Source organism: Pteropus alecto, unplaced genomic scaffold (genome assembly GCF_000325575.1).
Source record: "Pteropus alecto unplaced genomic scaffold, ASM32557v1 scaffold3, whole genome shotgun sequence".
NCBI lineage: Eukaryota > Metazoa > Chordata > Mammalia > Chiroptera > Pteropodidae > Pteropus > Pteropus alecto.
Window position 1 is genome coordinate 34,729,949 of NW_006442484.1, and position 26,379 is coordinate 34,756,327.

General features: G+C 32.4%; 1 protein-coding gene across 1 annotated transcript in view; it reads left to right on the top strand.

Annotated features, from left to right (window-relative positions):
- Positions 1–26,379, top strand: part of PSMD14 (proteasome 26S subunit, non-ATPase 14) — an 84,953-nt gene that overhangs the window by 41,980 nt on the left and 16,594 nt on the right. Inside the window, exons 4-8 of the mRNA XM_006921121.3 lie at positions 2,537–2,608; positions 2,841–2,960; positions 5,464–5,534; positions 6,514–6,664; positions 20,825–20,932. Of these exons, the coding sequence (XP_006921183.1) occupies positions 2,537–2,608; positions 2,841–2,960; positions 5,464–5,534; positions 6,514–6,664; positions 20,825–20,932 (522 nt within the window). The remainder of the gene's footprint in view (positions 1–2,536; positions 2,609–2,840; positions 2,961–5,463; positions 5,535–6,513; positions 6,665–20,824; positions 20,933–26,379) is intronic.

The following is a 26,379-nucleotide window of genomic DNA, read 5'->3' on the forward strand; positions in this document are numbered from 1 at the left end:
ATAAATTTTGCTGTGATTTCTATTTTTAGATGACATTCCTCTCTTCGAATCATCAGAATGCTGTTCCCCAGGAATGTTGGCCAAAAGACAATCTATGTAAATTGTCCACAGCCGTACATTTTTCTCAACTTTTTGATCTACAGCTCAACAGGTTTTACGTATCTTTCTTAGCTCAGTTTCCAGGGTCTTTAATGGGATTTTCTTCTCCTTCATTGCTGGGTTATGTGCTATTCTGAACAGGTGAGCATGCAGAAAAATGATAGCCTCAGATTCAGATACTCACTTTTAACAGAGGTCCTTACCATCTGTTCCACAGACAGCGTTTTACATGGTTTACTTTTTTTTTTTTTTCTTTCCAGCTTTCCTTCCTTCCTTCCTTTCAGGATGTATTTTACTGCTACGAACTCTTCTCTATTTCTTGCTAAATTGTTTTCTGGGAAATTTAATCTGACTAGAACAAGAAACAGGGTAATAATGGAGTGAGAGGGACAACAGGAAATATCGCTGGCTGCTATCTCAAAAAAGAGTGACATTCAGTAGGGAAGCAGCTGCATAGTTTTCTAGTAGTATGTTTCTGAGTCAGAAGAAAATAGAGAGGAGATAAGAATCGTCTTATCTACTTGCATATGGCTTGTTCTCTCTCACAGTGTAACTGATGGGTATTTCCATTTTTGTCCCATTGGCTTGCAGTACCTCAGTTTATTCATTCATTTTTTTTTCAATCAGTATTTTTGAGTTCTCTTGTTACGTGTCAGGCACTTTGCTAGGTACTAGTTATATATAAAGTTGAACAAAACTGTTTCTTCTTTAGTTGCTTTCAGACACAGTTTCTGGACTTTGTCATTAATACATTTTGGTGATGGTGTGATGTTTTGGTTCCCTGTTCCTTTTTTTCTTAAATATTTTCTGGCAAGTTGAGAAAGGCTGTATTAATAACTGTAGTCCAGATATCAGTTTAAATTCTTTCTCCATATGCAGTTGTTCTGGATCCAGGACATAATTTGAATACAGTGTTCATTATCCCGACCTTAAAATATTACTTCTCTAATACCTCTCATCACAATTTACTACTGTTCTCACCTTTCTTCTTAAATTTTCTTAACTTTCTTAGATGAATAAAATGATCACATCAACAAAATAACCATGTTTTATATGATGACCTCAGCAAATGTTTTGGTGTGATAGCACTTTAGCTTATTGTAAGTTTTCATTCTGAAAAACATTCATATCTTTTTGAAAGGCTAACAATAAATTAGGTGACAACAGATGAATAATTCAGTTGGTTTTTAAATTTATTATCTGGCATTTATTATTGAAAATAAAATTGGAGGGACTTGATTCTTCTTACTACTTTTACATAAGCAAAAACAGGTAATTTTTGTATGATTCTTATATTTAGAGAAAATGTATTATAGAACCTTTTATACTTAATGCTTCCAGTAAATATTAATGAGCTTTTAACCCCCCCATCACAGAATTTAGCATGTAAATAGACAGGAAGCACAGAGTATACATAGACCTATAAGTGTGAAATGTAATGTATAAAGCAATTGTTTAATTTTAAGTAAAGCTATAAGAGCAAGATAGAATATTGACATAATTTGGATAGTTAACATATTCATTATATAATTTGTAACAGTTATTGTTGAGGAAAAGGAATTTTGAGCAAAACTGGATCTGGCAGTGATAAGTCACATCTCATTTTAATTTCCTAGGCTGCCCAGTATTAAAAAAGAAATGTTCTTTGTACAGTTGGGGCAGAATTACATTTATAAGATTGTAGTCATCTTGAGGGTAAAAGCTGTTTGTGCTACAGGATGTTATAGTAAAAGAGGTTTGTTGCTTTCGATGAAGATAGAACAAATCCTTAGAGAGAAATACAGTATCTTCCTTAGCCAATAGTAAGTTTAATAGTAATATTTGTTTTAAAGGTAATGGTCAGAATTTGGAAGTATTTTCATGTTAGCTATACCAGTCTCACCCAGTTTTTTCACACCTGGGATTAATTGTGTTAAATTTATTACTGTATAGGGGGAGGGGAACAGTGTAGAGTATGTTGTTCACAGATCTTTCCACCTAGGGATTAGAAGTCTTCTGCCCTCCTCCCTCACTATACCTACTATCTGCAAAGAGATCCCAAAGCCCTAAACTACATGCTGTCTTTAGCAGAAAATCAGGCTCAGAGAATTTGCTGTTTGTATTGATCCTGTAGTTAATCATACTAGTCTAATAGCATTTTATATTCACATTGCGGTTAATTGGTGCATTATAGTTTTTTTTGTAGTGGAGGTAGATTAGTGTTGCTGAAAGATTTAATCTTTCTGTCCATTGGACACTTGCTGAGTACTAAGTTTGATCTGTTTTCTACAGGTTTGATATTTCAAATTTGTTTTGATTATTTGTGTTGTCCCTGAATAAAAGGATACTTAACATGCTTTCCCAAAACTTTTTTAAAGCAATCAAGTTTATATAACATGTAACTTTAATTTTAAACTCATAAACTCTCTGTTTATAATAATTGGTATGCTTGTTTTAGGGGCCACCTACAGATGCTCCTGCAGTGGACACAGCAGAACAAGTCTATATCTCTTCCCTGGCACTGCTAAAAGTAAGTATTGAATGGAGTTAACTTGCTTTAGAAAGCTCTGTTGTTTTCACTGTATCTTTTACTTTGGAATATTTGTCACCTTAACCCTCTCAGACGAAAGCTCTTGTTTTAGGTACGTCTGTAAAGTAGAGTGTTTTATTTCCACTGAAACAAAATTAGGTTTCTAATTTAAAAAAAGAAAAAAAGGTCTAAGATTTCAAAGCTTTGTTGTCCACATATCTTCCTCTTACAGATGTTAAAACATGGTCGTGCTGGAGTTCCAATGGAAGTTATGGGTCTGATGCTTGGAGAATTTGTTGATGATTACACCGTCAGAGTGATTGATGTGTTTGCTATGCCACAGTCAGGAACAGTGAGTACTTTTATAGTTGCCTGCTGCAAGTAAATGTGTTTCTTTTCCTATGTAAAATAAATTTTATCATATTTTCTTTTCCTCATAGGAATAATTGATTGTAAGATTAATGATAGAAATTTCTAGATTGTATTGAATTAAATTTTTCATGTTTTAAATGCATCATGAATTCCCTGTAAGTCCACAAACTGAATGATATAACATAAAATCTGTTTACTCTTACCTTCAGCTTAAACTAGCACAGCATACTGGATTTATAAGTTAGTTACCCTAAAATAGTAGGATATTAATTTGATTCGTTTGAACGCATGGTTCAAAAGATTTCAGAGACTCTCTTAATTAGATTTTAATTCACATACATATCTAGTCCTCATGTTTTGCTCCTTTTGTTTTGAAATATGGCCTTTTAAAAAATGTTCTACATATGGTAATAAATGACTCTTTAAATTTCTCCTATTCAGAATGCTAAGTTAAAAACTCCTGCTGTGTCCCCTGCAGGAGTTTTTTTGCCCAGGGTTTTTTTTGCCCAGGTATGATCATTTGTTTATAGAAGAAATATACTCCATATAGACTTTGAAAGTCATCTATTCTACCTGTTTAGAATCATTGTTCTTTCCGGAATATTTTGGTTTTTTTGTTTTGCTATTTTGTTCAATGCATTGAACTTGTGTAGATAGATGTGCATTTAGATTTTTAAAAAATGGCCATAAAACAGTAACCAATCTACCTACTTTCCAAAAAACAACATACATGTCCTTCTCATCTCTTTACCTAGAAAAATATGATATATATATATATAGATATTTTTATTATAGATGTTTGTTGTCTAATATTCAACCTTTCTGTTATTGAGCCTTATTAAAAAAAAACGGGATTAAAGAAATTGTTAGCTGTTTGCTCTATTGGAGACTCTTTAAGTTACTTTAATAAAGTAGATGTTAGAGAAAAACAAATTTTATTTTTAAACAGTGCAATATATATGTATCATTATAACAAGCACTTCAAATGGAATCGTTGCTACAGAATGCGGTGTATTTGGAAATAATGCAAAATATAGAAAAATATGCAAATTTTTCTCTAATTAAACCAGTTTGTTGAGGTAAACTAGTTTGGATCTGCTGATTTCATCCACCTGAATGGATGCTCATTGTATTTATTTTGTACCGTGGACACAGAGAAATGCACTGCATATTAACTATTTAGATTTGAATCTTAGACTATATTTGTATCTACCTTTTCATGTCAGAATATGTAAAACACATAGTAGAATTACTGTTATATGTGGTCCTTATGTGCTTATCCATTATAATAAAGAGTTCTTAAGCTTTACTATCATTCTGAATAAATGTTTGAATATATAAAATAGAACATTTTGATCCCCTTGTTCACTATGTGGTAGAATTAAAAAGTTTTCTTCTGGCCGGAGTTAGGAAACTTTTTCTGTAAAGACATATGTCTCTATCTCATATTCTTGGTGGTGTTTTTTTTTTTTTTAACAACTCTTCAAAAATGTAAAAAAAAAGAAAAAAAAAAATCTTAGCCTGTCGGCAGCAGATTGCATACCCCTGTTCTTGAGTACACACTCTCAATTAGAATTCAAAATACTGTTTGTTTTGGTGAGAAGAAAGTGCTTATGTTAACTGGTTTGTTTAAGTAGATTAGACTTAAATTCCTGATGTTAGAAAGCCTTGTGGAAGCTATAATAGCAGTGATGTATCACTAAAGAGATGATATGAATGCCTTTAATAGTTCCGTGTTCTAAAATCTTTTGGTTGAACTGGCAAAATATTGCAGTATTTAAAAGACTTGGTTATAGATTGTCTGTGGTGGGGAACTTTTTTTGAATGCTTTTATATTTGAGATAATATTCAAAAGTATATATTTTCTTCCAGCCCCCTTATCTACTAAGTAGTCCTAACAGAAGCACTAAACTTCCTTTTCTTCCAACCCACACACCCCAAAAACAACTATATGAAACTAATAAATTATTTTCCTTCTTCAAAGTGTTTACTGAAAAAAAAAAAAAAAAACCGACTTGAAACTGTTGTCTGTTATAATAGTTGAATAGTTATAGAACTTTAGGTGAGATGCTTATCAGTTATCAGAGGATGGCATTAGGAACTATACTTGCTTAGACAGGTCTAACCAAAAAATAGTTAAGTTATTTGCTATTTCTGGTATATGTGTGTACATACACACGTACACACACACACACCACCCCCTCATGGCCATGAACTCTTAAAGGATCCTGAAAATTGTCTTAACTCATTAGCTAATAGCAGTTTAGTACTTGGCAATTTTAGAAGCTTTATTGATGTACGGTTTATCATTGAATGACAAGAGTGGGTAGCAAATATGATTATCAAAACCTATAAAATTATTTTGGTATCTCAAAATAATATACATAGGGTTTTTTGGTAGCTTTTTGTTCATTTACATTATAATATAAAGTTTTGTTGTCGTAGTTATAAAAGCCAATCATTTTTCTTTCTTTCTAAACCAGGGTGTCAGTGTAGAGGCAGTTGATCCAGTGTTCCAAGCCAAAATGTTGGATATGTTGAAGCAGACAGGAAGGCAAGTATTTTAAATGGTCATAATATGGGATAATAGAAAATATTTTCAGAAATGTATCTCAAAATTTTGGATGTTTATGAATATTCCAGCCATGTAGTTAATGTAAAAGTATCACTGTCAGTGCTACGTACCACCTATCTAGTCTCTCTTCCATCTAGATTCAGAGAAATTGGCCAGTCAGAAAACTGCTTCGTGCTAAAATCTCAAGCCAGTACATAGTAAGCTCGGGCTATAGCTTCCTTTTGTTTAGCATACAGAGTTACTCTCTAGTCACTATAATTGAAAGAGCTTGTATGTTCCATGTATTTGAGAGTTGCAACTGAGTAAGATTCTGAATATTTAATTATATTTGTAGGCATATGACTTTTAAAGACAGGGCAAATAAAATCCAAGTATTCTTCAGGTTTTCTCCCGCAGTTTAAATTTCTCAGTAGTTGTCATTCTCTTGCTCAAATTCTTCTGCTGTGGAAAAAACTTCAAAATTAATGTTAGCAAAAGGCTCAGCAGCTGAGCAGAACAGTGCAAATTGGTTTTTGACTGAGTTCCTAGTTCTACTGCTGGTTTAATTGATATTTAATCCTTTCACAACAGTGGATCCTGGTGTCCATTGTTAAAAATGTACTCTGCCTGGAAAATCCAACTCCCAGAGCTAAGGAGTTAAAGAGTAGATATTTACTTGAATGCTGAAAGGGTAAAAACTGGCTCTGAGAAAGTGTGGTAACAAGGTGAAAAACTGAAAGCCTTATCTACCACTGCTAATGTGCATCTCTTAATGATAGCACTCCTTTGTCACACTTATTCATTTCCATGTTTTCTGGATAATATGGTGTATGATTTCAGTGTTTCTAATGGTGCTTTTTCACACCTGTGTGTTTTTCATCTCTTCTTAATTTATACCCTGTTAGTGTGTTGTTTCTTTTCATATCATAAATATATTACTTGTTCTGTTCTGAACGGCTGAATGCCCTCTTTGTTTCAGGCCTGAGATGGTTGTTGGTTGGTATCACAGTCACCCTGGCTTTGGTTGTTGGCTTTCTGGTGTGGATATCAACACTCAGCAGAGCTTTGAAGCCTTGTCGGAGAGAGCTGTGGCAGTGGTTGTGGATCCCATTCAGAGTGTAAAAGGAAAGGTAGAGTAGATTCTATCTTTATTAGTATCCGCTGCCACATTCTGTATATAGATACATTAAATAAAAACCTATTTTGTTTAAAGCAGAATTCTTAATTACACAAAAACCCCTGTTTACTTTAAAAAACTGTATAAGTTGATAAATGTCTTGGTATTATTTAGAGATTAATCAGCTATTATCTAATCACAAAGGTTTACCTTTAATTTTTAATTTCATAAATTTAGGAATGTTAAACCATACTAGAAGCCTGCTATACACATTTCATTAGTATTTTAATGAACATTACCTTCCTTTATTTTACAGTGGTAAATTTGGGATCGGCATATTTTGAAAATCTAGTTAAAGAGCTATTTTGCAGACATTGTGCAGGACATTCTCTGGAGTTGTATGTTCCAAATATTTTAGGCAATGAAAACTTGCCCCAAAGACTTGGTATCAATCATTCCCATTTTTAGAGTGAGGACACAGATGAATGATTAAATATGCTAAATGATTCTGAAAAGAGATTAACTTGCAAAGCACATTGGGTTATAGTTCTTTGTTGAAATCTTTTGTTCTTGTTCTTGTTCTTGTTCTTGTTCTTTTTCCTTCCTTCCTTCCTTCCTTCCTTCCTTCCTTCCATCATTTCTTACTTACTGTCTACGATCCTGTTCTTTCTTTCTTTCTTTTTTTTTTTATTTCTTTCTTTCTAGCCCCATATGCCATTTTCCTATTTCCTGCCTCATGACAGCAGGGAGCAGCTCTATTATCACCTTCACAGAGCTGTCTGCAAATGTGAGAGGCAATTCGATTTTGCTCAACCACAGGGAGAGTGGATTAGAAAAACTACAGAACATACAGAAATTGGCTAGGTGGTTACTGCTTTAAAATACTGCTGAGGTGTCTTGTTTGAGCATGTACTTCCATTGTAGTGTAGAATAATTGTTAAAATAAAATAACAATATATTTATGGAACCCTTTTTATGCAGCTTTTACAAATACTTTTTGGATCACTTAAAAGTAAATATTAGCTTGCTGTCATCTATCAGACCTGGAGTTTAATAGTATTACAGATTACATTTACATCTGCTCACCAGCTCAAACAAACTAAATATGGCTGTTAAAACATGGAGTTTTTACTTGCCATGAATTTAAAGTTGAGCACTTTCTGACATATTATGGTGAATAAAAATCGAAGTCTTCTCTAAATCACGATCCTATTAGGTGTGATTTAGGTTTTCAGAGACAGAAACTAGCCACAAAAACAATAATAGCTGATATACTAAGCAGTTCAAAATGGATAACTTCTGATGCTGGCTGCATACCTATATGTCAGTTTATTTCCTTTTAATAAGTGTATTGTTACTTAACTGATATAGATAAAAGGAGTTGAAAAGCCTTTTATTATTTTATTATTTGACTTTTGTTATTAATTTTATGAATTAAAGTTATAGTATAATACTTCCTAAGTTTAATTCTGTAATAATTAAGGTAACTTTTTTAGTAACTTATTTAGTAATGATTATTATTTTAGAAATGTAGCAGAATTATTCAATTAAGTCTTCCTACAACAATATTTACAAATAGTAATTGAGGCTTAATTTTAAGTATAAGCGTGACTGACCTTTTATGATACTTGGCTCATGTGATGGTGGACACTTTGAAAAGGAAAATATAAACTTAAATACAATAAACGAAAGCATTCTCAAAATAGAATGTAAATAAATGAGTATATATTTTATTTTTGGTTATCTTGTTTATAATATTTTAAATGGCAGTTTTAGTTTCTAAACTTAGTTTAAGTATTATATAACATTGGAATTTACTTTGTTAAATTTCTGATTAATCATAATTCATATTAAAAGATGCATTGCATTTAAAAATACTCATCACATGACTGCTGTCATGTGGTAAATGTAGTGTTTAAAAATATGTAAAATTATGAAATCATTATTACTGTCTAGTTTTGTCATAAAAATATTTTTGAAAAAATTTAATATGAATTTGCATCATTGATGAATCACATCTATTGTTGTAGCTAACATATAGATTAATACAATTACATCACTTAAAATGAGGATCCAATTCTTTGTTAATTATGTAACTTCATCTGTAAGATGTCTGATTTTGGTTATAATTTATGATTCTCTCAATGTTAAGATCTGTTAAAACTATGAAGCAAATTAAATGCTAGTAAATCCATGGCCAGTGTTCTAGTTAAATCATTAAACTTAAGAATATACACTTGTTAAAATTAAGGACTAACATAGGACTCCCCCTTCCTCCTCTTTAACACTGGATTTCTGAAAGCTGTCAAAATATTTAGTAAGGCAATGATTAGATCAAGAGTTAAAAATGGCAGTCTATAAGAAAATGATTTAAGTTGGGTCTCTGTACCTTTTTCCTGTATATTTTATATTTTCATTTTTATAAATCCCAGTATTTCTCTGTTTTTGAATAAGATGAGCATGGATTCTTTATAATTTTAATTCATGTCTGATTTCTTTTTATGTGACTTGACTGTACCTTTGGATTTATTGCTGTGTGCCAGGTATTGTGTTGATGCCCAATTTCAACTTGTCTCATTCGTTCTTTTCAGTAATTCTGGAGATAGGTACTATTATTATTCTATTTTATCAATGAAAGGGTAACAATATTAGGCTCAAAGAGATTACTTTGCTTGAAATCATACCATTATTAAGCAGCATAACAAGGGTACAAATCTAAGTTTACAGAATTTCAGAGCCCAAGCTGGTTTACTGGCCCTTGAATATCAGACAATTATGGATGATATCATTACAGTAACTCAGGAATGGAAAATGACTACTACAGGTCATCGCAGGACCTTTTTTTTAACTTACAGGGATAGGTGTAACTCCCTTCAGCATAAATCAGAGGAAGGAGCTACACATTTTCTTTTAAGTTTTCAATAGTTCTCTACTATTTATAATAGGTATTATATAGTAATTTTTCTCAGGTAGTACTTGTTCTATTAAGTTTAAAAAACAATTTAGACAGACTCATATCTTTCAGCTTTTGTGACATCCCTAGGACCAAACATTGAGACTGATATAAATAATAAAATATATGATAAAAAAATCCATATCACTCCTTATATTTTATAATCCTGTAAATGTTTAAAAATGTTATAGTGAAACCAATGATAATAACATTCATAATTTAAATGGAGAGTAACTCATAAAAATTATCAGTAAGCTCTGCTCTAAACCTATCAGTGAAGTGGTTTTTAAGATTCTGTTTTAGTTGATTTGTAAAATATACCTATTTAAATATTTTAAACTTCAGTTCTCAAGTGACACAGTGGCATCCTTTTGCTTAATGTTTTGTTAGTTTGTATGTTCAGCCCAGAACTTGGACTTGATCCAGCAGCAGATTTAAGGGGTAAATTCACCTTGTAATAGGACTGTACTTCTTCCTTAGGGCAAAAAGAATGATCACTTGGTGTAGTCATAAGACTAGCATACAGCTATTACTACTTTTAAAGATTCATTTCATTGTCAGGACTCCTGTTAGTATAATGTTCAAATGTTACCTGCTAACTCCAAACAATTTCTGTCTCTTCTCTATTTTGAAAACATAAAAACAAACAAACAAAAAAACTAATAACCCTTTAGGCCAAATAAGTATTAACATTGTCTGGGTTATTTTGAAAACACGTTTTAATCTAATCAGAAATACTCAATGGACTTTTAAAAATGTCTTTATCATCAGTAGGTATTTCTAAAGTACACCGATGTGACTGTATGCTAACAATTTTGAGATACTAAAGAAAAAATGGCCTTTGTCTCTTTGGAAAGATAAGTCATATACATTTAGTGTTACTAATGAGACATAACATTCTGCTCATCATATGCTGCTAATCCTACATTTCATACTGATAGAATACTAATTATATTGATAAGTTTTTTTTTTTTCCATATCTAAGTATGAAATTGGTTCCTGGGGTCAAATTATTCAATAAATACCTATTCAGAACCTTGTGTGTGCCATTATGCAGTAAAGTAGTAGTTGTATAGCAAACATAGTAAATGCGAATTAAATTAGAAGAAGAGAGAAAATGGTGTAGATGAAGCTTGGACTGAGCTTTGATGGGTGGACAAGACATCACTCAAGATCTTGTACCTGTAGGGAAGAATGTAGAAACAATATCATTTCAGCTGGTACTTAGCTCTTTGTTCATTTTTTCACACATTTACTAGAATGTAAAATTAAGTAGTTCTTGTTGGCTTTTTTTAAATCAGCGTTTTACAAAAAAGATAGGACTTTGAAGAATAAATATAAATAAAGGAGAAATGAATTAGAGAATGAATGTTACAAGACCTTAGCATTTATTTTCAAATATCTAGAAGATTGTTGTTTTTTTTTTCCTCAGGGTAAAGGAGCAAATATTTTATTTAAGAAATTTTATATTAGAAAGTTTTTAAATGGTAGGGGCTTTAAACTAGTGAAATAATAGTTTCGTTTTAGCTTTTTCTTACTATATTTTCTGAAAATCATAAAGGCAGGGCATAGAGTAATGAAAGGCACAGGCTTTGAGATCAGGCCTGCGTTAGAATCCCATTTTTATCTTTTCTCTACAGCATGACCTTGAGCAAATTTACCTAATCATCCTGAGCTCCAGATTTCTCATCTATAAAACAGGAATTTTAGAAACTATCTCATAATATTATGAACGTTATGATGTGATATATGTAATGATTAGAGTGCACATGCTATAATAGGTGTGCAATAAATGGTACTTTATTATTCTGATGATTAAAATAATTGATACTTAAAAGAAATAACTAGTGTGTTTTTCAGAATATCTCTGAAAATTTTGTTGAGAACAAGTCTATAAATTAATAACTTGCTTACTTTAGGAAGATGAAGGTAATGGCTACAAAAGATATGAAAACTTTCCCTTCTTGTATTTTCTAAATCCTGATTAATTTAGGAATGCTCTTCTGACTCAGCTAATTTTATTGAGCATTTACTGTTTTCCAGCATATTTCTCTGGGACATGCTGATGAAGAGGAAAATGAACATATAACATTAAAATTTTGGCCTTTGACATGATTAATGTATTGTACTTAAAGCCATTTTGTGTTTTATTCATCTATTTGTGTGTTGTCTCCCCCATAAGATTGGGGCCTCTTTTGGGGGAGAAACATTTACATATCTTAGAATTTATATAGTGTCTGGCAAGAGTAGTTTTCTTCATAATTGTTTGTTTATAAACAAATAAAATCAAGGAATGAATACATCAGCAGTCAGCTGTTATCAGTTATGGCTTTCAGCATATTAAAAAACAGCAGTTAATTTTGTGAGATTTTGTAAGTAATTTTTATCTTAGTAGTCTTAAAGTCATTTATTAAACGCATGAAATTGATAAGATCAGTGAGCCAGTTTGTTCATAGACAGTAGCTTTGACAAATTTGATTTATGAGTAATCAGAGCTAGAGTTTAAGTTTAACATGTCATTTGTATTTTGAATGTAGTAAAATATGTTTATAATAGCTGTTGTTTATAAGATTTTCTTTGGATCATTATTCCATAAGGATCAATTAGGGCCGAGTAGTCCTAATCTCAAAGTGCGCGCATGCACGCACGCGCGCACGCACGCACACACACACACCCCTCCCCACCCCCACCTTATCTTCATCTAGTTTTCCAGATTGAAAGAGAAAAATAGAAAATAGGACACATAAAAATTCTATTTCTACTTTTAATATAGCTCTGTGAACATACCCACCCAACTCTTGGAATGTTTAGTTACTATATTATCTTTTGTTTGCGTCATGTTTTCCACTCTTACTATCAATTTGGACTTTTATAACACTATTAGATTTAATCCATGAGGATATCTAAGAAAATATTATACATGCTAATGTGCCTATACTATCTCTGACAAACTTAATAGTTTATAGCATTTAGCTTATATAATCAAGTTGTCAGCTAGCAATGTTAAAGCAAATTTATGTTTACAATTCTAAGAAGCATAAATCTTATAAAACTAACAGTTCTTAGTGTGATTCTTTTAGAGCTTCTATATTAATATAATCTCTGAGCTAATTTATTATTGTTTAGTACTTGCTATGCATTTTGAGTGATATAAATTCAAATCAGTTTGAATTAGGTGTTTCAGTAAAGATACAGGAAAACCTTTAAAACAATGTCCCATTATCTATATGGATATTATTTATTGACTCTCTTGCTTCTTGAATGCTCTTCTTTCCCCAGTCTAATGATGCCTGGTCATTCATTCAACAGATACTTATTGACTACTACTGTATGTATGCCAGGTATACACTGGAGACATTAGAGAAGAGTAAGATCTACTCCCTGTCCTTAATGCCAGTGTTGTACCAGCTAATGGAAACAATGTATAAGAGGACTTTTCATAGTCCATATATATTAAGATCATGTTCAAATGATTTGACAATAGCCCTTGTTAATTGTGAGGATGTTTCTGGACCTGGGGCTTAGTTTTAGCAGGTTTAATATGTTATTATCATTGTAATATCCTGAAGAGGGTAGAATTCATTATGTTGGTAAATTTTCTTCTAAGTCATAGGTGATTCCTCAGTGGTTATTCTTAGACTACTAGTAAGCTGATAAATAGATGTCCACTGCCACTTTTTACACTTCAAATAGCTGTATTATATGCAGTTTTTATTCCAAATTAAACACAAGTAAATGCTTTGTGATGTTTGAGTTTTTTAGTTCAGCATTCAGTGGAAGAGTTTTTCATGAATGCAAAACTGTGCGGTGATAAGGAAATGGGAAATGTATATTTTGTAAAGCAAGAGATTAGATTTTTTTATACATAAAGAATGTTTTTTTTTTTTTTTTTGGAAGGAAAAATAGCACATGAACGGCAAAACATTATATAAAATAGTATCCAAAAACGCTTTCTTGGAGCTTTTCATGTCAATAGATATTTATTCTGCGCCGTATTGTATGTGTCAGGTACTCTGCTGGGGAGTAGATATTTAATAGTGAATAAACCTAATAAGACATAAACCTTGCTGTCAAGTAATTGAATCTAATAGTAGATTTTTCTTGCTTTTGTGTCAGGATAACTGTTACATCAAATAGCTTGGGGATGAAAAGTACTGGTTTTGGCATGCTGTGTATGTGTAAATCATAGTGGTATCACTATGATTTATTTTAATTTATTTTCATTTAATTTATAATCATTTACTCTGAGCCTCAGTTTACTCATCTATAAATTGAGAGTATTAATACCTACCTCTTAGTTGTTGAGAGGATTAGAGAAGATAATCTTTATACAATCATTTAATTAATAAGTCCACTAAAATACATAAAAGTGATACACAGAAAAGTAAATGACCTTTACTTATTTTTCCTACAAAAATGAAATTGCCTATTGAGAGATGGCAGTTTGGAGGATATATTTGCATTTTTCTTTGAAGGTGAGATTAAAGCACAAGAATTGTATATAAATCCTTTATTTCCCTCATGCACCCACCCTACTGCCTTGCTTACTACTGCCTTGGTAAGCCTTTAGTCTCTAGAGCCTTTTATTTCTTTACTTTATGTGGAGCTGTTGATAAGCATACCAATTCTGCTGCTTTGTTTGTCTACTAGAAAGGAATCTGAAATCAGTTGTTCATTTTATGTGGGCTGACTGAGTAGCTACCAGATAGACTTAGTACTCTGCATTGATATCAGACCAGTGGCCCAGTAATGACAGTCTCTTATAGCTCATTAATAGCCCCTTAAGGAGTTCAGTTTTTAAATTCACTATTTGTCACATATAAGTGTCTTACAAGAGTATCAAGATTCTAGACATATCGCCATTTTTTTTAAAAAAAGTAATAATATTCAGTATAACTCTGCTTTTTAAATTATTTTAATTAGGAATTTTCCTAAGGAAATATATCTTTAAATTGTTTCTCCCTAATTTCCTTTTGATGTTTTCATATGCCAAGCATTTGAGGATGGCTAGTTTATCATTCTGATTTGATTTTTGAGGTAGCTTTTTTCTAACTTTAACACTATGTTACAGTAGCAGTACTCTGCTTTGTTTACTGTGTCAGTTTGGTTGCTCCAATAAGCAGATGCCAAAATGGAATTGGATGTGCAAGAGGTTTATTAGGGAGACCCTTCAGACATCAGTACATGTCTGATCCTGTGGAAGGAGAAAGGAAAGGCAGGATTGGGTAGAAAGAGCATCAGACTGCATGCAGCATGTTTGTAAGAAAGTTGCAGCCAGGCTAATGGAGAGTCCTTGAGATAGTTTCCTTTTAGAAGAATCCCTTATTTGGTAGAAATGGCTAGGTTCTAGTACCCTTGCTGTGCTCAGGCAATGGCTAGAGCAGCCCAAGGGAAGCGTGACCTGGGGTGAACCCCTAGAGGTTCAGAGGTGTAGCATCTGGAGGTTGTGAGTCAGCTACGTTCTCCATAGCAGGTTCTATTAAAAGGAGATTTTAAATGGACAATTCTGTGACTGCCACAGTTAACAACTCTAGGAACTATGGAGGCAAGTACACATGTATTATTTAATCATATCACCAACTCTGTGAGGTGTCATTCATGTACAAATGGAGACACTGAGAGGTTAAATAACTTACCCTAGATCATTTAGCTAGCAAGTGATAGAGCCAGAATTCTGATTTAGGGAGAATTCTGACACCAGAGTGTCTCAAGCATTTAAACACCTATACCATACTGACTACATGCATACACTAAAAAATTCTGCCAAACTTTAAGACTTAAGTATATGTTTTTACAAAGTTTCATGAATCTATAAATGTCTAATTACCTTTTGCCATACTAGTTTCTAAAGATCAGTTTGTTTTCATTAAGGCATATATGTTCAAAACTTGTAGCTTTACTGTTTGAATTTTGATGTGCATCTTCACTTGTCAAAAAACAGTACATTATGCTGGTTATACCCCATCCCTTCCTTTTTTTTCTCTCCCAATATATTGAAGTTGTACTACAGACCTCTAGCTACAGTAAGCAATTCTCTGAGGATGAAGAAAGAAAATGTACATACACATAGGAATTTCTTTTCCAGAGCTAAAATTGACATTTTATAAATAATTTCCATGTTGCAAACTTGAGACTAAGAAATCACAGCAATGCAGTGATATGCATTTGGCATGAGTCAGTTTTAGTTCTTAGTGCTTTTCATTGGAAATGGCATAAAAAGTAAGATTTCTTTGAATTTTTTATGCTGTGGGCTTACAAGAGACATAAGATGTTTTTCTCTTATACTTGTCTGGCAGTGCATGGCAGCAGAAGTAACGAAATGGTCACAAACTCAAGCAGTACTTCCCAGGTCACATGCACCTTTAATTTTTAAAGAATCTCGAAACAGTCTAAGCAGTTGATAACAGGTCATTTCTAGGTGATAAAGGGTATTTGATACGGGGTGTTGCTTTTCTTTCCACACCTAGTGTTTATGTAGTCATTTAGAGACTTACTTTATATGGTGGTGAGTTTATATGATTTCAGATATGGAACTTAACTGGTAACTGAATTTTAACTTTTTTTTTTTATGTTTGACATTGATTTTGAGGTCATAGATTTTTTTCAAGCTTTTAAAAAAATATTCTAGTTTATTATATATATAAGCATTTCCCATAGACATTGACTTCAGTATAAGTACAACTGGAAGTGCCAAAGGTAGCAGCTACTGTTTAAAAAAAAGAGAGAGAAGGAGAGAGAAATTACGAATTGTAACTATTGCCAGAAGTGCTTATGCCTTTTTCTTTCAAACACCTTTGTATTAAACTAATTTTTAGAATTTTACTTAAAAAAAAAAATAGCTTCCTTTAAATGTAAAAATTGGGAATTATAGATTGGTGCTTTAGAAATTTAGTTTAGTCTTTCAGTGACCTAGCAGTTGGTATGAAAACACGAATTTAAAAATAAATAGCATATTGGATAAACTGTACTATACTCGTGAAAGAAGCCAAAAAATATGGATTAAACTGAATTCAAAAATAATTGCAATTTGAACCCTAAGCCAGATTCTTTATTAAAATAAAGCAGTAGGTCCTTGACCCTCGGGTGTGCTTGGAATAAACATGGAACACAGTATTGTTCTTAAAACTATTTTGCTTTTATAATCTAAGACAGATGTACAAAAAAGATGCAGTTTTTATTTTGTATTGGCAGCTTCCAAATATTTAGTATCTATTTCCAAGAGTTGCAATTAGTAAAGCAACCATGGTACTGAAATCTGCACATCCCACAAGCTAATTATATTTGCAAGGTCAGAGTGAATACATATTTTCAGAAAAATAAAGGGTTATATAAATATGTGTCTTCTACTTGGCTGTTATATCACAGTTTGTTGATCTGGAATATAATGTGTACAATTCACAAATTTGTCTGATAACAGAAAGTGGTGTGTGATTGTGTTTATTTTACTAACCAGTATATTCACAGCAATCACTTCCAAATATCTCTCCAGTAAAGATGTGTTAATTACAAAACAGACAAGGTCTTCTATTATATTAAAGCTACTAACAACATCATCAACCCCTATTTTAGTCCTCTGTTTTGATCTGTGAGTTGCGCATAGACCAAAGGTGCTATTAAAGACTGAGTGTATGAAATAGGCAGCATTATATGAACAAAATTTATTCAACAAGAAAACAGACCTTTAACATGAATTTAACAAGCCTGAGAAATTATAAACTATCATATGCTGCAGATTCATGCAGTGATAATAAACAAAAAAAGAAAGTAAGAGGTTTCCCTAAGCTAGCCAAACTGCTAATGGTTTTGTTATAAGCTGTCTACTGTTGCAGTGACCTCTGAAAAGTCTCAAGGCACTTGTACCAGAAAAAATTAAATGGTCAGGCTGGTGAGTAGAGATTCAGTGTGGTGTGTAGGACTTCAACATGGAAAGAAATTACAAAAGTCTAGCATCCTATTTATTCCTCATACTTTAGCTTGCAAGTTTTCGTTATTATATATTAAGGAGGTAGTTTTTACGTCAAGTTTTTTGGCTAAATTACTATTTGGATTTGTAAGACATAAACTGAACTGGTTTAATGTATATATACTTTAAAACAAACTGTTTAGAAATTTATGTAGCTCCAAAAAATGGATTATTTCCCCTGACCTCCGCCTAATACCTTAATTAATCCTTGGGGATCCTTTGGTCAGTATATTGTATCTAAGATTTCCATTCTTAACCGTGGAGTGACCATCACTTTGCTGTCCTTCTGTTGCATCATGTTGTAAATGCGTAAACATGGAGAAACTCCTTCAGCTTGTACACACCTCCAAGTGCTCACTAGGGCTTTTCCTTGAATCTTACTGTGGCATAATTAACACCTTCTTTATCCATTGCTCATTAGTGCACTGGACATTAATGAGTCTATTTTGATAGGCTGCTGTAAAGGAGAACTCTGCTTATTCTCATGGCACAAAAAGCAATTACAAAATTGTACAGAAATTAAAATGTAGACTGTATTGCCATATTTATATTTTTATTGCGTACTAAATCTAATTTTGGTCTGCAGGTTGTTGAAAATGTTAGTTTCCTTAAGACAGTTGCTATAGTGATGGCAGCAAATTCCTTTAAACTTGGTGTAAAGTATTCATTTTCTATTGGCTATTATATCGCTCCTCAGGAATTGTCAGTCTAAGCATGTTATTTAACATAGGCCATCGGTAGTTGAACAGTATATTAAGTTCTTGAAGTTTTCTCTTAATTTTTTAATAGAGTTTAAAATTTTTATTTTAGATTTGTTTTTAAATGACCATGATATCTGCATAGCTGGTATTTTCATTTCTTTTTTATGAAGTTTCACACCTGCGTATAATATTCCCCAGAAATATTACAGAGATTTTTGCATGTAAAGTAGCTGTCCGTTTTAGTTTGAAAGTGTTTATTATTAAAAAAAAAAAAGTATATAGGCATTTTGTTTGTTATATAATAGAATTTTTATAATTTTGTAGAAATCTTAAAATGGAATCAAAATATTCTAAAAATAATTGGACCAAAACGATGCTTTGTTCTTAAATATTTACCACTAATAGTAAGGGTGGAAGTTCTTAATTCTATATTTAAATTGTACATCTATCAATCAAGATGGTCACTTTTCTTTTGCCTACATTTTAATTTTATTTTATGTGTTTTTTTTAGTAGAAAATGTTAGAAAAATTTACTTCCATATTTTTTTTAAACAACTTTTAAAAATGTTCATTGTAATATCTGATTAAAGCATGTCTGATATTAGTACCTATTTTTATTATTGCTTTATGGAAAAGCATGATTAGAAAATTTTTTAAAGTATAAGGACGAGATACAAACCTAGGCCATATTTATTTATATATAAATGTGAAAGTTAAGTCTGGATTGCAGTTATTGTATGAAAAGAAAAAAGTTTTCACAAACTATTAAATCATGCATGTTCTGAGGATACTTGGTTTTATTTTGAGGCAAGAGGAATCTGGGGAAATTCAAACTGTTAAAAATAAAAGCAGAATTCAAAGTTGATTTTTTTCCTTTCTTTTTGGTCTACCAGAGTGGACAGAGACCTTAGATTGAATCACTTGTCGTAATACTTTGATCTAAGTTTGTATTTGGTGCTCTTCATGACAGCCTTTTAGAAAGGGTTCTTTCTTTTCTTTCTTTCTTTCTTTCTTTCTTTCTTTCTCTCTCTCTCTCTCTCTCTCTCTCTCTCTCTCTCTCTCTCTCTCTCTCTCTCTCTCTCTCTCTCTCTCTCTCTCTCTCTCTCTCTCTCTCTCTCTCTCTCTCTCTCTCTCTCTCTCTCTCTCTCTCTCTCTCTCTCTCTCTCTCTCTCTCTCTCTCTCTCTCTCTCTCTCTCTCTCTCTCTCTCTCTCTCTCTCTCTCTCTCTCTCTCTCTCTCTCTCTCTCTCTCTCTTTCTCTCTCTCTCTTTCTTTTTCTCTCTCTTTCTCTCTTTCTCTCTCTCTCTCTCTTTCTCCCTCTCTCCCTCCCTCCCTCCCTTCCTTGCTTCCTTTCAACTTTATTTGGCATACAGCATGTAGTAATACTTATTACAGGTTTTTCAGACTTGATTAAATTTCAGTTGGCTTAATGAAAATAAATTTAATTTTAATCTCTTGATATCCTCAATAAGTATACAAATGAGAACCAGTATACTTAGCAATAGCTTTTAAAATGTTGATAAATCTCAGGTGTTTAACACTGTTAAAGGCAAATTTAGAAATACTATATTATGCTGCTTTAAGATTTTTTTATGTGACAAATGTGTTGAGTTTATTCTCCAGGTAATTGATTTTAATTCCCTGAAAGAGGCATCTGTCTTAAAGTCCCAGTGCTTTACTTAAAACTTCACAACATTTAAAAGCTTTAACGAGTTTTTTAAAATCCATGATAATAAACAGAAAAAAGCAATACGGTAGTATGTAATTCTTCTTAAATTTCTTAATATGTAAGAACTAACAGAGGATATTCTGTCATGTAAGAATTTGAAGTCTTTCTATACAGAAACATTGAATATACTTAGCATAAAGAGGATACCTATTGTTATTTCTTTACTATGAATTTAGGGCCATATAATTCTATACCATGTTCCTGCCTTAAAGCACAGATGACCTTGATTTTCTTGTATTGTGCTTCCTATTCTTGACAGTGGCTTGGATATTTAAGGCCATCAGACAAGGTATAAAGTCTTTTAGAGTCACAAGAAGTAAAAGGTATCTGACTAGAAGAGAATACGTGGAGCAAGTGCCTTGCTGGTTGTAATTTTGTTGTCATTTCAAGTATTGTGGTGGTGTAATTGATGTGACAGGACTGGGCTTTAGATGTGGTCCCTTAGCTTGTGCTCACTTTCAGTTTTAGTTTCTCTTTGTCATTCATTTTGATTAGGTAAAATTTAGGTGACAAACATATGCACACCAATTGAAGGCTGTTTGGTGTGAGTTTAGTAATGACGTATTTCAATAATAAAGATGCAGAGTTAATATTTTTCTTTACTGCTTCATGAAAATTGCAATAATTGGTGTCACCTTACATTACAAGATTGAGGGTGGTGTGCCAATGGCACAGTCAGCAGGAGGTTCTTTTTTATTAATATTATAATTAAATGATTTTCTGGAAATAGGCCAGAAACAGATGCAAATTGATCATGCTTTGTCCACTGTTGCTTGGCATCATCACTTGCTTTTTAAAAAAGAATTGACCTGACACCTTGTTTTTACAGGTTGTTATTGATGCCTTCAGATTGATCAATGCTAATATGATGGTCCTAGGACATGAACCAAGACAAACAACTTCTAATCTGGGTCACTTAAACAAGCCATCTATCCAGGTAATGCCTGTATTTGATAATGTGTTTAAAACTGTTTTACCTTTTAAAAGTTGTTATAAATGGCCATTCTAAGATATAATACTTAGTATTTCCATTTGTTTACAATTAATTTTTCTTGTGCTTTAAAAGAAGATTATGGAAATGTGATGTAAATGTTAGATTTGCTCAGATATGAGTCAGTTTTCAGTGGAAACTTTAAACTTTCCTAACAGTTCGAGGACACCCTTTTTGAAAGCATACTAGAACCTTTATCTTGAGATAATAACCTTATGGCTGTGCGTGGGTAACATTGTAGTAAAGGACCAATACCAGTTGCAGGTAGAATGCATTAGGTATCATTCTTGATTGGTTAGTAGACATTTCTCATAGCAGCAAATCATGGGAACATTGGTGTAAACTTTAGGAGGTCCCAGAAACAATTCGTAAATGGTACTTAAAATTCTCTACTTTTTTTAGTTTAATCCCCACTTTACAAATGAATCCTATAAAACACATCTATATATTATCTTTGATCAGAGTTCATATCTTGTTCAAGTGATGTCTACCACCACTGTTACATTTATTGAGACACTTAATATCCTCCTGAGTGATTGTTTTCTTTCTATCATTCAATTCACATACCTCATTGTTTTTACACAAACCGTTATGGTCTTTAAAAATTATTTTAAATGTGTTTTTAAATGCACCACAACCCATGTTTATAAAGTTAATTGCTTCTCTGAAGATTAATTAAAAGGACAGAAATACCATGTTTGGTTACATAGAACACATAGGACAAAGGCTTTATAGTAGCTATTCCTGCTCCCCTTCTGAATCAACCTTGCTCTGTCTTTGGGGAGTTGTGGCTTTGACAGTTAACCATGGTTAAGCCTTGGTTACACTTTGATAACTTTATACTTTTAGAGGTTTACTTTTGTTGCACTTACTCATCTGAAATCATCAGAATGAAATGTTTTGTTTCAAAGGATTTGAGGTGTGTTGCTTTTGAAAAAAAAAAATTGTAAGTTAGGGAAAACTGCAAAGTATAATGAGTATGAAATAAGCTACCAGTGTTTTTGATTGGGTACAGACAAGCCCATGCTTGCATGTTCCAAGAGAATATATTATTGGACCTGTTTAGCTTGTGATAATGACCTTTCTTATAAACCCCCATAGCATCATACTACTTCATTATTTTTTTGCAAAAGGTTAAGTAGCATCTCACAATCCAAGATCATTGTGATTACTGCATGGTATGTTTCTGCCAGAAGTTTTTACTAATTGCAAGTCAGCAGCCACCTGTTGCAGATTTCATTTTTTAAATATAAACACTGCTTTTTTAACCTTAAAAATTGAGTATAATCAATATTCAAAATCTAATTCTGCAACAGTCCACTTTGTGTTTTTTGGTCCTACCTTATAGTGTATAATTTAAGATGGACCTTATAAAGCAGATTCCAAACCCAAGTTAAAAGGACCTGTGTAAATGTTATATAACAGCCACAGCATCATTGTTTTTCCTTATTTTAGTTTGTTTTGCCTTCCAATTAAAATTTGTAAATATATTTATTTCACAGTTTATATAGCGCCCATCTGAATGACATCTATCTGGGTGCTTTACAGTATTAAGACAGTTTCAATACTAAAACACTAAAATGGGATCAAGCCAAAAAGTGACAGAACAAAGCTACACCTTAAAACAATTTTAGTTTTCTAAGACAAGCTACAAAGAAAACAAGCCAGAAGAACCTGAAGTGAATGGTAATGTCCATAATAGAATTTTAATATATATTAGCAGAATTTTTAACTCGGGGATCAGAAGCCATTCAGAAAGGCTGTGTCTTTTATTTCAAAGGAAAACTAGTTTGTTTTGAGATGAGTCTTGCTTGTAAACCAACTTGCAAGTAGTGGGGATAGAAATTTGATAGCAACCATCAGCACTCATACTGGTAGTCACTATGCTTTTCTAATGATGAGTTTTTCTTTTTACTATTATTCTTAAAGTAGTGATAAAGTATTACTATTTTAATAATTTGAGGAAAATTCCAAATACGTTAAGTAAGAAAGAGATTACAAAGTAAGGTAAACAAGTACTACTTTTTACAAATATATATTTTGTAAATCGTGCCTATATATTTATGCCAGGATGTTAAGATTGATTGCCTTTGGGTAGTAGGATTATGGAATTTTTTTCCTTGTTTTTCCTTCTCCAAATATTTTTAAACTTTCTACAGTGAAACATATATTGCTTTTAAAAAAATGATAATTTATAAGCACTAATAAATGTTGAAGTATCTACCAAAAGACAAAGCTCATAGACAAAATTTATATTAACTCATTTTAAATGAGAAAAGCCATTAATAATCTTGGTAGAGAGGAGAAAGTATAATACCTACCCTACAGATTTTTATATTGATATATGAGACTTTGTATTATTTTGGAACATTTGACTGTTATTGGCACTGTACGGAATTGAGAGTTTACAGGTCTTTATTTTAGTAACGAAACATTTTAAACTATTTTACTAAAAAATTCACTGATGTTTCAGATCCTTAAGAGTCATAGTCTATGTGAAGATTGGTTGTCAACTGCATGGAAATTTAGTAAATATTGATGCATAGATGCGTTGTACTAGGGCTATGACTTCTAAGTATAGTCCTGGGTACAGTTGTATTATCTAACATAATTAAGCTACTTGGAAAATATTGTTTTCAGCAGTTAATAAACAGATTAAGCAGTTATACTTTTTAAAGAAACCTTTGTGGTCATTTTTTAGGTGAGGAAACTGAGACCCAGAGAGTTTGTAATTTGCCCAGGTTATCCAGTGAGTTAATGTAGGAACTGATATTCATAACCAGGGTTCCTCACTCTTTTATACTATACTTGGAAAATAAACTAATTTGGCATAGATAATATATGTATGCAGTTCAAAATTCAAAAGACACAAAAAGGTATTTAGCAAAAACTCTTTTTTTCTACTTGTGCCTTCTGCAACCCAGTTCTCTAGAGAGAACAAAACACATTTTGCTTCAGATCTAAGTAAACATGCCTTTTTTAAGAGCATGAAACTTTTTTAACCTATCAAGAACCTGTAAATAGGTTATATAGTTTAAGCTGTGTTTTCTAATATGTTTGCTTTCCACAGCAGTGAGTGTATAGAGATATAACTTCTAACCTCAATAGTATGGGAAATGTCAATGAAGTATGATTGGGGTAGGTTTTAGTTGCTTTTACTTATCTGACATGGTCATTATGTAGGAAGCCATTAAAGTACAGGATCTTATTTTAGAAACTATTTGTCAACAGTCCCTCTACATGAATATGATTCAACACAATTCCATCCAACCTGGTAGCCGACTGCCTCTCATAAACTGTGCCTATATTTTTATTCCGAAGTTTCTACCACCTTTGCTCATATATCACTGCAGTTCTAAGTTTATTGCTTCCTTCTCACTATTATTTATGTGTCAGTAGTTTAGTCAAAATTCAACATTTATTTGGATCAGATACCTATTCTCCCACAGTCATTTCTAAAACCTAAGTTTAATAATTCACATGAATAAGTAAATATAGAAATATAAATAATTCAGATGGTAATTGATTTTGAAGTTTATTTCACTGAGATGATTATTTGTGTACTTGTTTTGATTTTGTCTTACCAACAAAATTATAAAGCTTTACTCTAAAGATTAATTAAAGAAGCATAGAAGTAACCTGGAAGTTAATCAGTGGGATCTTAAAACTCCCCTCTGTCTAGTTCCTTCTTCAAGCCATTCTTCATCTTAAACTGATACTAAGTACTAACCTAGGCAGAACTTTTCTTTGAAAGGGCGGCAGGCAAAGAAAACAAGTAAATCCAAAATATCTTGTCCAGAAACAGTGCTATAAAAGTTGGCTACCTTCCCAGGTCAGCCACCGAAAACTTATTTAGCTCACAATATATACTATAAAATCAAGCTTTATAACACTGCTCCTGTGAGAAACTGTTGCCGATTTCAAATGGCCAATTAATAAATGAGCTTTTGGAACATACCCTGTTTTAATGAAGAATTGCCTAAATTTTCCTAAGTCTATCATATGTTTAAGTTTAAATTTAAAAGTTAAGTATTGATGTCTTAAGAAATTTCCTTTGCTATATAACTTTCTCCATTATCTTCCTGACATACCATGGCATTTGCTAGTACATGGTGTTTAATTTACAATTTGACCTTTTCCAAAGGTTAGTCTCCCCCTTGATAAAACTAATCTTATATTTGGCATATGCCGCCACAACTTGTAGTTCAGTGTCAACTAGACTGGTTAATTTGAGAGAATGTTTTATTTATTGAGCTAAAAGAGGCTGTGCTTTTGGGCTCATGTGGAAGGAGAACTGCACATGGCCAATTTACTTAAGATTTTCGATAAATGCACTGGGGGTACACAGCAGGTAAGTGAAATTGGAAGACTGCTTGAGGATATAATTTGATTTAAACTTATATTTGTTTTGTTATTATACCTGCTAATATTTCACACTGCCTGTGTTATTTTTACTACTTTAATCTAAACAATGTGATCAAAAATCAAGTAGGTAGTGCCTTCAATAACCAAACTTTGTATTTCTGTAGTACAGTTAATTTCCAAAACGTGGACCTGTCTTTGGGCCTGTTGTCTGGGTTCTGTATTTATTGGCCATCACTGCTATTAACTATATGGCCATTCTATATAATTTTGTAGTTAGGATGTAACACAAAGGCACTTGGATGAGGGGCAATAGGCACCTGAAATGTAGTCTAAGCTCCACTCCCCAGCCAGGCTGTGTCTGCTTGGAGAACTGGGCACCTTTTTCTAATTCTTCTACCCAAAGGTTGTACTTCCTAATTTGCACAAAGCTGAGTACAGATTAAGGGAGGCCCTGATTAGTTTCACTTTTTTATCTATACAGTGCGGCATTTCTACGCACTGAAATTTAATTCACTGCTCCTGATGATTATTGAAATGGCTAAGGGTTTAGTAGATACTCTTAGTACTTTAATATTGTATATCAACTGTTATAACAGATGTTAGGAATATAGGAATGGATTATTACAGTATGTATCTAAGATGTTTTAGTACTTGCTGGAGTGATATTTGCTACCAAAGTTTAAAAATAAGACTATTGGTTTTCATCCTGATCCTTAAAGTACAGACTTAATCCAAGAATTTCTTAGGATACATTATAACATAGTATGGTAGAAAAAACCATGAGCTTTGGAGTCAGAAAGATTTCAATTGCAATCCTAGCTTTGCCTTTTACCAGCTATAAACTGGGACAAATTAAGATTAATGTCTTATTTTCCTCATCTGTCAAAATACAAATGGAACCAGCCTACCTTACTGTGTTGTTGTGAAGATTAGAAGATAGTGTATAAAGCAGATGCTCATTAAATGATTCCTTTCCACCTCTTCTTCTCCTGCCTCAACACCTTAACACTTACACTATAAAAATCCAA